Source organism: Coregonus lavaretus (genome assembly GCF_964263955.1).
Source record: "Coregonus lavaretus genome assembly, chromosome: 38".
Classification (NCBI taxonomy): Eukaryota; Metazoa; Chordata; class Actinopteri; order Salmoniformes; family Salmonidae; genus Coregonus; species Coregonus lavaretus.
Genome location: NC_140025.1, coordinates 5081779 through 5099564, shown reverse-complemented (window position 1 = coordinate 5099564; position 17786 = coordinate 5081779). Strand labels below are relative to the sequence as shown.

General features: G+C 44.5%; 1 protein-coding gene across 1 annotated transcript in view; it reads right to left on the bottom strand.

The window, feature by feature from the left end:
* The window catches only part of LOC311112347 (protein TANC1-like), a gene marked incomplete at both ends in the record, with an annotated part of 48257 nt that overhangs the window by 21581 nt on the left and 8890 nt on the right, over nucleotides 1–17786 (bottom strand). The window contains 4 exons of the mRNA XM_084155426.1: nucleotides 1008–1121; nucleotides 14040–14321; nucleotides 15230–15446; nucleotides 16543–16679. Of these exons, the coding sequence (XP_084011552.1) occupies nucleotides 1008–1121; nucleotides 14040–14321; nucleotides 15230–15446; nucleotides 16543–16679 (750 nt within the window). The remainder of the gene's footprint in view (nucleotides 1–1007; nucleotides 1122–14039; nucleotides 14322–15229; nucleotides 15447–16542; nucleotides 16680–17786) is intronic.

Genomic DNA, 17786 nt, shown 5'->3' with positions numbered 1-17786 from the left:
TGGGGCTGTTTTTCATGGTTTCGAGCTAGGCCCCTTAGTTCTAGTGAAGGCAAATGTTAACACTACAGCATACAATTCCATTCTAGACAATTATGTGCTTCCAACTTTGTGGCAACATTTTGGGGAAGGCCCTTTCCTGTTTCAGCATGACAATGCCCCCGTGCACAAAGCGAGGTCCAAACAGAAAGGTTTTGTCGAGATCGGTGTGGAAGAACTTGATTGGCCTGCACAGAGCCCTGACCTCAACCCCACTGAACACATTTACATTTTAGTCATTTAGCAAACGCTCTTATCCAGAGTGACTTACAGTTAGTGAGTGCATACATTTTCATACTGGTCCCCTGTGGGAATCGAACCCACAACCCTGGCGTTGCAAGCGCATGCTCTACCAACTGAGCTACACGGGACTACACCTTTGGAATGAATTGGAACGCCGACTGCGAGCCAGGCCTAATCGCCCAACCTCAGTGCCCAACCTCACTAATGCTCTTGTAACTGAATGGAAGCAAGTCACCACAGCAATGTTCAAACATCTAGTGGAAAGCCTTCCCAGAAGAGTGGAGGCTGTTATAGCAGCATTTTAATACCCATGATTTTGGAATGACAACGAGCAGGTGTCCACATACTTTTGGTCATGTAGTGTATCATATTAACACGGCATAAGTCATGGCAAAATGTGTAGAATTTTAGGAAATTGGCTGTAAAATTGCACATTTTTCAATCCGCCCCATGGCAAAACGAGTAGAATTGAATGAAATGAGTTATAAAATACCACATAATTTTCTCCGCACCATGGTAAAATGTGTAGAATTGCAGAAAATATAATTTAAAACTCCTCCGTCAAGAGGGGGGCCACTAAAAGGTTTTGCCTGTGAGGTGGGGAGGCTAGTGCCGGCCCTGCACACACACACACCTGCATAAATGCCTGCATGCACGCATACACACACACACAAATACAACAAACCCAACCCCCCCACACACACACAGAAACACAAACAGTACCATACCTTTGGTGTCCCTTCCCCCTGTGCTGTTCCAGGGCTGTTTGATGGAGCTTCGCTGGGGAGCACTCCGTTGATCATCCAGGTAGCTCAGATCCTCCAGCTTAGTGGAACTAGTGGCTGCAGGGGAAGACATGAGAGACAGAAGGAAGGAGAAGAGAAGTAGAGAAGTAGAAAATAAAGAATGAGGGAAAGCAGGAAAGAGAGCTTTTATAGAGAGTTGTTTCTTTCATTTTGCCTTCAAGGTAGAACATCTTAAACATTTGGGAATAAAATGAACAAAGCCCTTTTTGGCCAAACAGTGTAACTATGGAGCTCGGTCTCCATTTCAACATACTGTTCTCCAATCTCAAGCTAATGCCGGGCGGACACTACACGTTTTTAACCCGATCTATGGCCTCCCGATCAGCTCCCGGCACATTTTTCAAAATCGGAGGAAATCGGAGCAAACCCAGAGTAAAACGTAACGCTGCAGCCAGTAAATTGTAAGCACACATCCGATTTGAGGTTGATTGCTCTCATGGGCACTTAAGTGAGGTAGTTGAAGAGATCCTTTATAGTTCTAAGTAGCTGATTGTCTGACGGTGAGACATGCCTCAAATCGGCCATTATAGCCAAGCGTGAGCAGTGCTAAGAGCAGATGCGAGGCATGTCTCACCGTCAGCCAATCAGCTACTCAGAACTATAAAGGTTTCTTCAACTACCTCACAAGTTCATCACAATGGCACCAAAGTTATAACATAAACCCTCAATTCAAGCCCTGGTTTTAACTTAACACACCAAGCCCTTCACTGACACAGAGATATTTAAGTCTTAATTTAGTCTGTCAAACAGGTAGGCCTACCTCTTATTTCTTAAATAGGAAGAAATAGGTTTTCAACACAAAGCCCTCTTGTTTTTAGTAAAGTCGAATTAAAATGAAGACTTTAAATTAATTAGTTTTTCTCGAATTAGCCTACTTTCAGCACCCATGCGCTGTCCATCTCCGATTGATTGTGCCGCGGCTGCCGCTTCAATGTAATGTAATGTAAATTATGTAAGTTATGAAAGTTACTCGAATCTAGCTTATTGTGAAGTCAATAACTCTGATAAATACAGTAGCTTAATCAGCTTAATCATGGGCAACGAAACATTTTGTTTTTCATTAAATCAATTATAGCAGTAGCAAGCTATCAAAGTTGACCTCCGGTCCTCCTCATCTTCGCGCTCTCCCTCACATCAGTAGTCCGCACGCACAGATGCTGTGCTCCTTGTATGTGCATTATGGTTCCTCGGTTGCCATGTTGATTTCCTTACTAGCTCTACACATACGCAAACCTGACCACCAAATGGCCCGATTTTTTTTTACTGGCATGGAGGTGTTGCCAAGTGTATGTACTATACCGATTACTAGGTCATTTACTTAGCAAGTTTACTTTTGAGTGTGCATGAGCTTGAGGTGATGCTTGTGTGTGTGTGTGTGTGTGTGTGTGTGTGTGTGTGTGTGCATCCCACAATCGTGGCTATAGGGTGGTGTTATTAGGGAGGATGGAATCTTAAGCTATAACATAAAATAATATCTGTTTTGCTAAATGTCGATTTTCTACTGCCGGTTGCTTTGTCAAAGGTAGCTATCGTTTTGGAGGAAGTGCCTACATTATTCCGCATACTATCCGTCTAATGTGAAAGGAATTAAGGTATTCTGAAAAAAATGAACACAAACACAAAAGTGATATAGTACAACTGAGGCAAAGGGTTAGAACTGCTTAGTGCTGCTAAACTGGTTGTAAGTGGCACTTTGTGCTCTTTTCAAGGGACCGGTCCAAACTGCTTAGGGGTCCTAGGATCCATGTGTACGGGGGTGGTCTGCCAGTCACAGGGACGACATCCCTACCTGGGATGGGGGGAGTTATTTTCGGGAGGGAAATTGGAGGACAACTGGAGGTCTACTTAGTCTGTTGGAGCTACAGTATGTTTAGCAGTGCATCTATCATGGTACAGCTACGTGGATAATGGACAGGTATTGATTCTGGTGGTACTGGTAAGTATGGATAAATACATGTATTTCAAAAAAGTGGTAAGGATAGTGATAAGTATCTCATAATGTAACCCATCATGGTAATTGAGTAATTGAATTACAGCTAACTATATTTCTAATGGTTTGGCTGATAATAGGAAAATAAGAGCAGTTCTCACATGGCTAAAGGAGAAGAATTACCATTTTTATTGTTTACAGGAAACTCATTCAATATCTTCTGATGAAGTGGCCTGGGATAAAAGAGTGGTATGGTCAAATCTATTTCTGTCATGGACTAAGGAATTCAAAAGGTGTTATGATCCTACTGAAAAACAATCTAGATCTTGAGGTGCAAGCCGTTAAAATGGATCCTCAAGGAAGATGGATTGCTTTGAATATACCACTTGGTGATAAACAGATGTGGCTCATAAATCTATATGGACCGAATAATGACAATCCAAACTTTTTTGAGAAAATGTATAATAATCTAATTAGTCTCCAAGATACAAATAATTATATTATAATGTTAGGGGACTACAATACAGTTGTATGTACATCAATACACCGTAAAGGCAATCATACTACCAACTATCACCCTCTGGCGTGCAAAGAGATCACAAATATTATGGACGTTGGAATTGATTGATATTTGGAAGCTTAAAAACCCAGACCTTGTAAAATATACTTGGAGGAGGCTTAATCAAGCTAGCCGGATTGATTATTTTTTGGTATCCTTTTCTATAGAGCCAAAAGTGAATAAAATATTGATTGAGGATCGAATGCGATCAGACCATCAACTTATATCCCTCCAGGTAATTATGACAGACTTTCCACGAGGACAGGGATATTGGAAATTGAACCAGGGTTTATTGACAGATAGTACTTTCTTAACAAAAATGAAGGAATTCATAACAGATTTCTTCAGGCACAATACATGTTCAGTGGACCCACTTATCGTATGCCTTTAAATGTACTTTTATTTTTGTAAAAATTAGCCCCTTTTTGTGGTATCCAATTGGTAGTTACAGTCTTGTCCCATCGCTACAACTCCCGTACAGACATGGGAGAGGCGAAGGTCGAGAGTCGTGCGTCCTCCGAAACACGACCCAACCTAGCCGCACTGCTTCTTGACACGGTGCCCGCTTAACCCGGAAGCCAGCCGCACCAATGTGCCGGAGGAAACGCCGTACACCTGGCGACTGAGTCAGCATGCACTGCGCCCGGCCCACCACAGGAGTCACTAGTGCGCGATGGGACAAGGACATCCCTGCCAGCCAAACCCTCCCCTACCCTGGGCGGCGCTGGGCCAATTGTGCGCCACCTCATGGGTTACAGAGCCTGGAATCGAACCAGGATCTCTAGTGGCACAGCTAGCACTGCGATGCAGTACCTTCGAAATTTTTTACTTTTTTGTAATTTAGGAGACGCTCTTATCCAGAGCGACTTACAGTTAGTGAGTGCATACATTTTCATACTGGCCCCCCGTGGGAAACGAACCCACAACTTTGGCGTTGCAAGCGCCATGCTCTACCAACTGAGCTACAGGGGACCACTGGGCCACTCGGGAGGCCCTAAATGTTTAGAGGCCACTCAATTCAGTTTTCAGCCCCAAAACTAAAATGGTTTGGGTCAGTGGAGACACAACTTACATCAGAAATAGAAAAACTTACATTACACATCAATGATGATGATAAAATGTACTACTGAAGCACTGAATAATCTAGATGCAAAACAAAAGGAGAAACTTATTTAGGAAAGATCGGGCTTCATTTATTTAAAAAAAACCTGAGCAAATTGGATGGAGAACAGAGAAAGTTTTTCTTAAACCTTCAACATAGAAACACAACCAAAAATAACCTACAGAAAATAGTTACAAACAATGGAGAAATCCTTATCTCACCAAAGGAGATTTTTAAATGAAGAAGTAAAATATTTTAAACAAATGTTCTTGTCAAGTACTTCCAAACTCAATTGACGATGAGTTTTGTGAAATCCTTGTCCCAAAAAATAATGTTAAACTATCTATGACACGTAAAAACTCTTATGATGGCCTACTTACACAGGACGAACTACGGTTGGCGATTGATTCCTTTCAGACGGGGAAAACCCCTGGCCTCGATGGCATTCCAATAGAGATATATCAAACTTTTTATGAACTACTGAAAGATCCATTACTATCATTTTTGTATTACTTGTATATACTGTAAATGGCAAACTATCGGACACACAAAAAGAGGGACTGATCTCTCTCCTACTGAAGCAGGAGCCAGGGGGCAGTACAAAGACCCAGTATCTCAGTCCCTTCAATGTTGCGATGCAAAAATATTGGCCAAATGTAATGCTCATAGAATTAAAAAGGCCCTACCGGACATTATTCATCACAATCAGACGGGATTCTTAAAAGGAAGATATATAGGAGATAACATTAGACAACTACTAGAAATTATTGAAAACTGAGAATACAGGGAAACCAGGTATAATCTTTATAGCAGATTTTAAGAAAGCCTTCGATACAGTACATCTAGAATCAGTGTATAAGTGCCTAGATTTCTTTCAACTTTCGAGAATCTCTCATAAGATCGGTAAACATCATGTACAACAACCCTTTATGTAAAATATAAATAATGGTTACTTCTCTGAAAATGCTGAGCTGTCAAGAGTTGTAAAACAAGGTTGCCCTCTATCACCATACCTGTTTATTGTTATCAATCCAATGATAACATTAAGGGGCTAAAAATGAAGGGTTTAGAGACAAAAGTATCAATGATGATTGATTCAAGTACCTTATTGAGGACCTGGATAATTTATCCAGTTTCTCTGGCCTAAAACCCAACTATGACAAGTGAACATTTCCCGGAAAAGTCAAACGATCTTGCAACTATTAACTTTGATAGAAAATAGATAGGATCTTGAAACCGTGGCAAGGGAAACACCTGTCCATCTACGGGAATATTACTCTTGATTAATTCCCTATTGATATTGCAGTTTACGTATCTATTCATGGCTCTATCGACTCCAGGAGAATAAAAGCTGACTCGTGAGAAAAAAATAATAATTTAGTCCTTAATGGCAAACCAGACCAAGTTAAACAGGCATATTTATATAACGAACATGAGTCTGGAGGGTTAAAACTATTAAATATTAAGAAATTAAACCTCTCACTTAAAACCTCCATTATACCGAAATGATATCTAAATCCAAACTGGTTTTCCAGCAGGCTACTAAGAGAAGCACAACCAATGTTCAAAAGGGGTCTCTTTGCCGTTATGCAGATTAAAACCAACCTTTTCCGGTGGATTGACAATGTAAACCTGTTTAAAGCATCATCCTTTCTAAATGAAGCCATACAGAGTTGGCTACAATTCCAATTTCATCCTCCAGAAGAGGCTGAACAAATATTACAGCAAATAGTATGGCTAAACTACAATGTAGTGATAGAGGAAAGAACAATTCTATTGGAAAAAAATTATAAGAAAGGTATCATGTTTATGAATGACAAAGTAAGGACAGTTAAAATTTGCTAAATAAGCTAAACAGCGCCGGAGAAGATGGCTGCCGTTTTACAGCCCTCTAACCAATTGTACTCGAGTGGCGCAGTGGTCTAAGGCCCTGCATCGCAGTGCTAGCTGTGCCACTAGAGATCCTGGTTCGAATCCAGGCTCTGCTGTAGCCGGCCGCAACCGGGAGACCAATGGGGCGGCGCACAATTGGCCCAGGGTAGGGGAGGGAATGGCCGGCAGGGAGGTAGCTCAGTTGGTAGAGCATGGCGTTTGCAACGCCAGGGTTGTGGGTTCGATTCCCATGGGGTATGAAAATTAAAAAGAATAATGTATGCACTAACTGTAAGTCGCTCTGGATAAGAGCGTCTGCTAAATGTACTATTATGTGTGTTTTTCCGCGTTATTTGTAATTTATTTTGTACATAATGTTTCTGCCATCGTCTCTTATAACCAAAAATAGCTTCTGGATATCAGGACAGCGATTACTCACCTCGTATTGGACGAAGATTTTTTCTTCAACGAGGCGGCCGCGAAGGATATCATACAGACACACGACAAGGCCCAAATCCCCGTCATTCGCGTGAGGAAAACACTGAGATATCGTGGACGTAGATCGGGGTGCCTTGTAAGGATCCGACGGCGAGCGAGTAAACTGCCTCTTCCATCAATCCTATTAGCCAATCTTCAATCATTGGAGAACAAATTGGATGACCTAAGATTACGGTTATCCTACCAACGGGACATTAAAAACTGTAATATCTTATGTTTCACCGAGTCGTGGCTGAACGACGACATGGATAACATACAGCTAGCGGGCTATACGCTACATCGGCAGGATAGAACGGCTGACTCCGGTAAGACAAGGGGTGGCGGTCTGTGTATATTTGTAAACAACAGCTGGTGCACAAAATCAAATACTAAGGAAGTCTCGAGGTTTTGCTCGCTTGAGGTAGAGTATCTTATGATAAGCTGTAGACCACACTATTTACCAAGAGAATTTTCATCTATATTTTTCATAGCTGTCTATTTACCACCACAAACCAGTGCTGGCATTAAGATTGCACTGAATGAGTTGTACAAGGCCATAAATCAACAGGAAAACGCACATCCAGAGGCAGCGCTCCTAGTGGCCGGGGACTTTAATGCAGGGAAACTTAAATCCGTTCTACCTAATTTCTACCAGCATGTTAAATGTGCAACCAGAGGAAAAAAAACTCTAGACCATAACTCTATCCTCCTGATTCCTGCTTATAAGCAAAAACTAAAGCAGGAAGCACCAGTGACTCGGTTAATAAAAAAGTGGTCAGATGACGCAGATGCTAAGCTACAGGACTGTTTTGCTAGCACAGACTAGAACATGTTCCGGGATTCTTCAGACAGCATTGAGGAGTACACCACATCAGTCACTGGCTTCATCAATAAGTGCATCGATGATGTCGTCCCCACAGTGACCGTACGTACATACCCCAACCAGAAGCCATGGATTACAGGAAACATCCGCACTGAGCTAAAGGGTAGAGCTGCCGCTTTCAAGGAATGGGACTCTAACCCGGACGCTTATAAGAAATCCCGCTATGCCCTCCGACGAACCATCAAACAGGCAAAGAGTCAATACAGGACTAAGATTGAATCGTACTACACTGGCTCTGACGCTCGTCGGATGTGGTAGGGCTTGAAAACTATTACAGACTACAAAGGGAAGCACAGCCGCGAGCTGCCCAGTGACACAAGCCTACCAGACGAGCTAAACCACTTCTATGCTCGCTTTGAGGCAAGCAACACTGAAGCATGCATGAGAGCACCAGCTGTTCCGGATGACTATGTGATCACGCTCTCTGTAGCCAATGTGAGTAAGACTTTTAAGCAGGTCAACATTCACAAGGCCGCAGGGCCAGACGGATTACCAGGACGTGTACTCCGAGCATGTGCTGACCAACTGGCAAGTGTCTTCACTGACATTTTCAACATGTCCCTGACTGAGTCTGTAATACCAACATGTTTCAAGCAGACCACCATAGTCCCCGTGCCCAAGGACTCTAAGATAACCTGCCTAAATGACTACCGACCCGTAGCACTGACGTCTGCATGAAGTGCTTTGAAAGGCTGGTCATGGCTCACATCAACAGCATTATCCCAGAAACCCTAGACCCACTAAATTTGCATACCGCCCCAACAGATTCACAGATGATGCAATCTCTATTGCACTCCACACTGCCCTTTCCCACCTGGACAAGAGGAACACCTACGTGAGAATGCTATTCATTGACTACAGCTCAGCATTCAACACCATAGTGCCCTCTAAGCTCATCACTAAGCTAAGGATCCTGGGACTAAACACCTCCCTCTGCAACTGGATCCTGGACTTCCTGACGGGCCGCCCCCAGGTGGTAAGGGTAGGTAACAACACATCTGCCACACTGATCCTCAACACGGGGGCCCCTCAGGGGTGCGTGCTCAGTCCCCTCCTGTACTCTCTGTTCACCCATGACTGCGTGGCCAGGCACGACTCCAACACCATCATTAAGTTTGCCGACGACACAACAGTGGTAGGCCTGATCACCGACAACGATGAGACGGCCTATAGGGAGGAGGTCAGAGACCTGGCCGTGTGGTACCAGGACAACAACCTCTCCCTCAACGTGACCAAGACAAAGGAGATGATTGTGGACTACAGGAAAAAAAAGAGGACTGAGCACGCCCCCATTCTCATCGACAGGGCTGTAGTGGAACAGGTTGAGAGCTTCAAGTTCCTTGGTGTCCACATCACCAACGAACTATCATGGTCCAAACACACCAAGACAGTCGTGAAGAGGGCACGACAAAGCCTATTCCCCCTCAGGAGACTGAAATGATTTGGCATGGGTCCTCAGATCCTCAAAAAATTCTACAGCTGCACCATCGAGAGCATCCTGACTGGTTGCATCACCGCCTGGTATGGCAACTGCTTGGCCTCCGACCGCAAGGCACTACAGAGAGTAGTGCGTACGGCCCAGTACATCACTGGGGCCAAGCTTCCTGCCATCCAGGACCTCTATACCAGGCGGTGTCAGAGGAAGGCCCTCAAAATTGTCAAAGACTCCAGCCACCCTAGTCATAGACTGTTCTCTCTGCTACCGCACGGCAAGCGGTACCGGAGTGCCAAGTCTAGGTCCAAAAGACTTCTCAACAGCTTCTACCCCCAAGCCATAAGACTCCTGAACAGCTACTCATGGCTACCTGGACTATTTGCACTGCCCCCCCACCCCATCCTGTTTACGCTGCTGCTACTCTGTTAATTATTTATGCATAGTCACTTTAACTCTACCCACATGTACATATTACTTCAACTACCTCAACTAGCCGGTGCCCCCGCACATTGACTCTGCACCGGTACCCCCCTGTATATATAGCCTCTCTACTGTTATTTTATTTTACTTCTGCTCTTTTTTTTCTCAACACTTTTTTTGTTGTTGTTTTATTTTTGTTAAAAATAAATGCACTGTTGGTTAAGGGCTGTAAGTAAGCATTTCACTGTAATGTCTGCACCTGTTGTATTCGGCGCATGTGACCAATACAATTTGATTTGATTTGATTTTAAAATTTGTCACACAAGCAATTAACAAAGGTGTATGGAGATGTATGCTCGATACAAAAGTTTAACCAACTCATCGCAGCTCTGCCACAAAAATGCAAGGGGCAATTACTCAAAAGAGAAAGGAATGAATTAGTTTGTCTGCCGCCAATCAAAAACCATGCATGGCTTAAAATCACTAGTATAAATCATATCACTTTCACTTAAAGGTCGCGAGGTTTGACAACTATACTGCATCAAATTCAAGATCATTGGGAAGAGATTTTTGATGTCCCAATAACATGGCATCGGGTTTATGAACTGATATACAAAACAACATTCGACGCATCAATCTGTTCTTTTCAATTTAAACTATTATATAACATTTTCGCCACAGAAATTATGCTCAATATATGGGGCATTGAACAGTCAGCCCTGTGCAGACTGCAACGAAGAAACAAAATCAATAGATTATCTATTTTGGTACTGTCCATCGGCGGCTCGCTTTTGGAGTCAGGTCCAGGAGTGGTTGTTGTTGTCATAATGTCTGTTTTCAGATGGACCCACAAACAGTACTGTTAGGAGATCTGAAAAACCACGATCAATCAATGGGAAATATGATTATACTCTTAGTTAAAGTATTTATTTTTAGGACAATATCGGTAGAAATTGTACAAATAGAGAGGTTCAAGACCCTCATAAGACATCACAGTAAAATACAAGGATGTATTGCAAAAGTAAATAGTAAAATGGTAATATACTGGGAAAGATGGGCTAGTCTGTTGACATCTGATGGTTGGAATTAAGATTAGAGGGATTGGTTGACTTGACGATGCACTTGGAGTCCAGTACAAATGAGAGGAGGCTATATGTATATACCGTATATATAATTTTTAGGTTTTCCACCAGGTCCTCCAACCAGGGGAGAGGGCAAAAAAAAAAGATTTTAAAAAGCGGAACAGAAATAATGCATAGGTCAACAGCATACCAAAAATATCCCCCTGGGCAGTGATTGGGGACATTTCCCTGTGTAAGGTGCCGTCTTTCGGCTGGGACGTTAAACAGGTGTCCTGACTCTCTGTGGTCACTAAAGATCCCATGGCACTTATGTGCCGTCTTTCGGCTGGGACGTTAAACAGGTGTCCTAACTCTCTGTGGTCACTAAAGATCCCATGGCACTTATCATAAGAGTAGGGGGTGCTAACCCCGGCGTCCTGTAGTGTATTTCAGCCTTAAGGGAGAGCGATTTTAGACTCTTTTCCTTGAGTAAATGGGAAACAATTCGGTCGTAGTTCTTCCCTTATGCTGCCTATGTTTTGTGACGTCAAATATTCTGGAGAAAGACACTCAAGGATAAAACACAAAGACACACACAGAGAGCCAGCTGCAGCACACACTCACTTTCTCTGCCTCTCTCTCTTTCTCTCTCATTTGCTCACTCTTCAACAACTCAGTAAAATGGGTGTTTACCACTAGATCAGTGTTGTATGGTGATGATGAGCTAAGTGAATCCTCATCCAGCCTGGGATATTAACAGCTCACTACAGGTCAGGAACATAGCCAGGTCCAGAGACCAGCTCCAATTACCCCTGTTCTGTAGCAGAATGTTGTGTTTGTAAGGACCAGCCCGTTTAACATGTACACCAACATGAGACATTCACACTGGTCCATGTATGCTCTGTAGAACATGATGTCTTCCATCCTAATTCACTAGTTCTCTCTGCTCAGCTCCACCAGGCCTAGTTCTCTCTACTCTGCTCCACCAGGCCTAGTTCTCTCTGCTCTGCTCCACCAGGCCTAGTTCTCTCTACTCTGCTCCACCAGGCCTAGTTCTCTCTACTCTGCTCCACCAGGCCTAGTTCTCTCTGCTCTGCTCCACCAGGCCTAGTTTTCTCTACTCTGCTCCACCAGGCCTAGTTCTCTCTACTCTGCTCCACCAGGCCTAGTTCTCTCTGCTCTGCTCTGCTCCACCAGGCCTAGTTCTCTCTACTCTGCTCCACCAGGCCTAGTTCTCTCTGCTCTGCTCCACCAGGCCTAGTTCTCTCTGCTCTGAGTGAGTGAGAGGAGATCCAATAGAAGTGGCTTATGAATTCAAGCCTGGCAGAAGCAGCTAACTAGATTACAGTAATTTCCTATGGGAAACGATCTGCTTGTAGGGGTCTGGATGTGATATAGCAGTACAGTAATATACATTTACATTTTAGTAATATCTGGATAGGGAGGCTGTAGATAGATGTATGCAGATGTTCTGTCTGTGTGTGTGTGTGTGCACATAAGTGTGTGCATGTGCGTTCAATGAATCTGCAGTAACTGTGGTATAGTAGCTAGGACCAGAGCTAGATGGGCTTGAGGCTTATAGGGGCATGGTGGAGTTCAAGTTAATCACCGTATTTGTAGTAAAGCTGTGATTGAAGCATCTCAAAGGTATTTAATACCGCCTTTTGTTCCGCGTGGCAAGGCAAAGAACTATGGCTGTCATGATCAAGCCATACTACGAACTCAGTGGCCGTCCACTCGCCCTCTCTCTCTCTCTCTCTCTCTCTCTCATTCATTCATTCATTCATTCATTCATTCATTCATTCCAGACTGATCTCTACACCTTATACAGTATATCAATCCTTAGTGCGCGGCCTAGCCTCCTGTACTACAGTGTAATCTGGCATTCCAAGAGACCTTTAATCCCCTAAGAGTGGAATCACACGGGGAATGTCACGTTGCTCTGCTCTGTGACACGTACTGCACAGCTCACAGGACAGGCGTGGAAGTTGACCAGGGAATTACCCGTATGGCGCTAAACTTCACCTCACCCACTGGAACACCATGTTACAACCCCTACATCACCCCCATCATGTCCAATCTAGTGGTGAGTCACACCTGGATCTTGGAGAATGTGGTTGGAGGCTGGGCCAGGCTATTGTTCATCGTTAGAACCATTGAGCTGAGAGATACAGAGATACACTACAATTTTCCACAATCTTCCACCTCGAATACATGTTGGTTGGTATAATAATAATCTTAGAGCACTATGACCAAAGTTATAGTGGCAGTTGAATGGCAAGTGCTTTCTGGAGGTGGAGAGGGTCTGCTCTCTTTCAATGGCACCACAGGAATACTGACATTCTATTCATACACAGTGCCACTTAACTCTCAAGCTATACTGAAATCAGCAGGCATACGTGGGACTAACACAACATCTATCCTTGGACCATAACAGCACAGTAACATGGGCTTTGAAAGAAACCAAACATGTCCTGTGTTACTCCCATCTCTCTTTTTCCCATCACAACCTCAAAGTGAGGTCTATTTAAACAAATAATACTATGCATGCTCATTTCAAGTTATTAAAGTTATTCTCGAGCAGCATCCCCAACAACAGTAGAAGAGTCTGTCAGGCATTTCACTGGATCCACTCCCTGGAGAGACCGTTTCCCCCGCTCTCCAAATGGAGTGACATCTAACGAAGGAAAAGTTGTCTCTTGTTCTCTCAAACACAGAGGAGAAACAGATGTAGGATAACAACGTAAATCCTCTTGGAATACTGTAGCTGGTAGCTTTCACCGTCTTCATCCTCCAGTGGTTTAATCCTGTATCCGTCCTCATCTAATGATAGAAACTAGACAGAAAGCAGCTCTGTCTAATGGCTCTCCCACATCACAGAAACCACATGGTCAGAAAAGCTACAGCTGCAGCTGTTTTAGCTACACAAATGAATGGAGGAAAGAGAGCTTTACCACAAAACCGATTGGTTCTAGACACCTGGTCAAGGTAGAGCTGTTCACTTGTCCTTCATGGCTTCCTTTCCTCATCTCCTTTCCTCATCTCCTTTCCCTCATCACCACTAAAAGGTAAAAGGACTGGATAGATCTCCAACATACTGCTTTCATCTATCATGCACTGCTAGGCCAGTAATCATAGTGGAAAGGACACAAGGAAATGAGACTAGCTGAGACTATTGAGACACCACCAGTCAGAGGCATGAGATGGTCACTCACCTGCCACAGAGTTAGGGCGAGGCATCACCAGAGAAGAAGTGCTGTGTGTGTGGCGTTGTGGGAGGGGCCTCTTGGCTGGGGGTGGAGTTTTGGGTTCCCCTTCGATGGTGATTTCAGACCTGGGCGGGGCCTCGCTGGGCCCTGGCAGGTCGTCCTTGGCGACAGGAGGGCAGGAGTCGCCTCGGTGCCCGCCCTGCCCAGCGCCCCTCCAGCTGCCGTCTTTGCTCAGATCCAGCGTGGAGCCACCGCGATCCTCATTCTCAGAAGAGCTGGTGATGGTAGCTGATGCACAGAGGGAGTAGACAGGGGTAAGGTGAATACAAACAACAAAACCTAACTGTTGACTAAGTGCCTTTGGGATGAGATCAAGTTAGGATTAGTTGTCATTTAGGATGAGATCAAACTCTGCTTCAGTTCACTTTAGTTTTCCAGTCTGGTACGTTATTGGCAGTGACACTGTCCTGAGTTAAAGAGTAAGAGGCAGATCATCAATCACATCAACAGGGGAGAGTCATCAGTCACACATCGACATCATCACAATCAAATGCTTGTACTGTGCACCCCTTGCCCTTTTGTATTTACCTATAAATAAAAGCTCTATTTAGGGAGAAATGTGTCCTATTTTAGAAAGTCCAGACCCATACGCAGCAAAGACAGCAACGTCCCAGTTTTGTCAAGAGGGAACTGAAGCCTCGAGACTAAAGCGGCACAGGCAAGAAGAGAGAGAGAGTTGGGGTGGGAGATAGAAAGCCTTGACTGAGAACTCAAAGCAAGGTGAAACAATTATCATCAATCTCTATTTCTTCAGTCAGTGCTGAGGCCCTTATCTTAGTCAGGATTATTGACAATGTGAGCAATGAGATATATTATTGAGATATATTGATGACCAATGGAAGGATCAGATGGTGTTTTTTTCCTCCCATATAGATCTCTCAATCGTGTGCACTTATCCATTATTTCTCAGGAGGTGAGAAGAAAATATCTGAATTTAAATGGATCCAACTATGGGCCCCGTGTAGCTCAGTTGGTAGAGCATGGCGCTTGCAACGCCAGGGTTGTGGGTTCAATTCCCACGGGGGCCAGTATGAAAAAATAAAATATATATATATATATATGCACTCACTAACTGTAAGTTGCTCTGGATAAGAGTGTCTGCTAAAATGTGATGATGGTGTATATAAGCCACTCACCTATGATTCCACTATCCTGGCTCTCCAGTGTGGAGCTGGGGCTCTGGCAGGAACTGGGGCTGAGGAGGGTCCCACCTGGGCTGGGATTGGGGAGACAGGGGGGTGGCCCCCCGGTACTGCTACTACCCAGGGTGGAGCAGGGGCTGTCTGAGCATGGAGACGTAGTGCTGCAGGTCAATGTGGAGCACGGGCTCACCGCCTGGCCAGACACATTACACTAGTGGGAGAGAGAAAGAGGAGAGGGGGGAGTAGGAGATATCAGTCAGGTAGAAAGGGAGGAGAGATGGATAGAAAGGTTGGCAAGAGAAGAGAGAAAGAGTGCAGAGAAAAGAGAGACAGAGGTGTTTTATTTAAAGCTCTATCTATGGACAAGTATTATCAGAGGTATAGACCCTGTTGGCCCCCTTTCCAGCTGTCCCCAGGTTAATGCATGATATTTAGGTCATTGTATATAAGTGTGTGTGTGTGTGTGTGTGTGTGTGTGTGTGTGTGTGTGTGTGTGTGTGTGTGTGTGTGTCAATGTCCCCCTCCTCCTCCCAATGTCCCCAAACCCCAATATCTGCATCCTTCTTCATATGTCTCCAACATATGTATCCAACATATGTCTCCAACAACGCCCTAACCCTACATTTCCTAGATCCTATATGTCTCCACTCACCCCAGCAACCAGCGTTTCTGACGAAAAGACGAATCAGCTCAGTGCTACTCCCACCTTACCACCCCATCATTTATCTTAACCAGGACACGGTACACTGCTCACAGCCGACACGTTGTCTCCCTAAAACTGGCTATATCTGGAGCTCAGGTGGAGGAAGGAGGTTAGGAAAGTGGGGCAACGCTCTAATGGTGGTAGAATGATACAGCACAGTGTATAAACCTCCTGCAGGCTCAACAGCATATGTCGAGCCAATGCATCAAGATTAAAAGATATTCAACTCACATCACCTTACATACACATTCCATAAAGAAAATGCCATTACAGTATATGCTTTCAAATATTAACTCAAGAGTGCCTCGGATTTAGTTTTTCAACTGGTAATTTGCCCTCAAAGTTGTAGTTTCTAAAATTGCAGCTTCTAAACAAAAACAAACTCTCAATCTTGATTATCATACAGAGCATTGCCTTTAAATCTAATTAAAGAAACCATACAACAATTCCTCACTTCAACCATCTGCAAAAAACAACATTTTCACATTCACATCTGAAAAGAAAACATATGAGCCTCCTTTCCATATTTCTGACATCTGACTTTCTCAGTCACTCTCACTCCTTCCTTCTACCCATCCTTCCCACCATCTTTCATTTCACATACCTTCTTTTCCCTCCGGTCCTCCATGGGGTTGCTAGGCGAGGCTGGGGTCCCTTCTCCCAGTAAGAAGCCCAGCCTGGTCATCAGTTCCTGGGTTGAGAAGGAGGAGGAGGAGCTGGGCTGGAGCTCCGCGTGCAGCTCTGGAGGACAGATGGAGAGAGATGACAGACGAGCGGATCTCTGTGAGCAGCACGACACAACCACACCAAACACACACACCGTTCTGTAGCCCAGCCCAGTTCAGCTCAGTCCAGCTCAGTTCCTCCCTCCTGCCTTTCCTCCTACCTGGCTATGTCGATTGGATGGAGGATAATGTATACTATGCCAAATGGAGGAGAGGTTAATGTATGCATCCACAGGTCAGCAGCAGCAGCGCTGGTCGGCCTCATTACCGATGAAGAGGCTGTGGCTTTCTCAGTCCCTGGCTGCACGACTGAGGCAGCTCTGTGTGTGTGTGTGTGTGTGTGTGTGTGCATATGTGTGTGTGTGTGTGTGTGCATATGTGTATGTGTGTGTGCCTGCTCAGCGCTCCCGGTTGGTTAGGAGACAGGCGTAGAATCTCAATGAGCTCAGCTCAGCCCTGGTCTCCAGCAGAGGGTAGGCGCCTTTGCACCGCCTCCACTGCTGTCTCTGGCACTGGCTGCCCCGCCCGGACAGATTGGCTGAGATGAGCAATATGGTGCGTCGATACATCACTGAGACGGGCCTGATGCCATGACCTTTCACCTCTAGGTCATCTACACCACTGTACAGATGCAGAAGAGGATGAGGAGAGGGTGTTCAATACGGCACCTCTATATCCTGTTTACATACAATAGTGAGTTGGAAAATATGATGATGTCTAGGAAACAGAGCTACTATTGGGAGAGATAAGGAGGAAGGGAAGGAATGTGGGAGGGCAGATACACAGCTTGTTAGTTGTTAGGTACTCACAACCCTTCTGGGGTTAGACACCTTCTCATCCATCTTTCCCCTCAATCCCTCTTGGAAAAAAGGGTTCAAAAAGGTGAACCCTTTTTAGTTCCAGGTATAACCCTTTTTGGTTTCAGCTAGAACTCTTTTGGGTTCCATGTAGTTTTTACATGGAACCCAAAGCGGTTCTACCTGGAACCATAAACGGTTCTTCAAAGGGTTCTCCTATGGGACAGCCGAAGAACCGTTTTAGGTTCTAGATAGCACCTTTTTTTTAAGAGTGTATCCCTCCATCAATGCATCCTCTCCATCCCTCTCCCCCTCTCTCAAGCCCT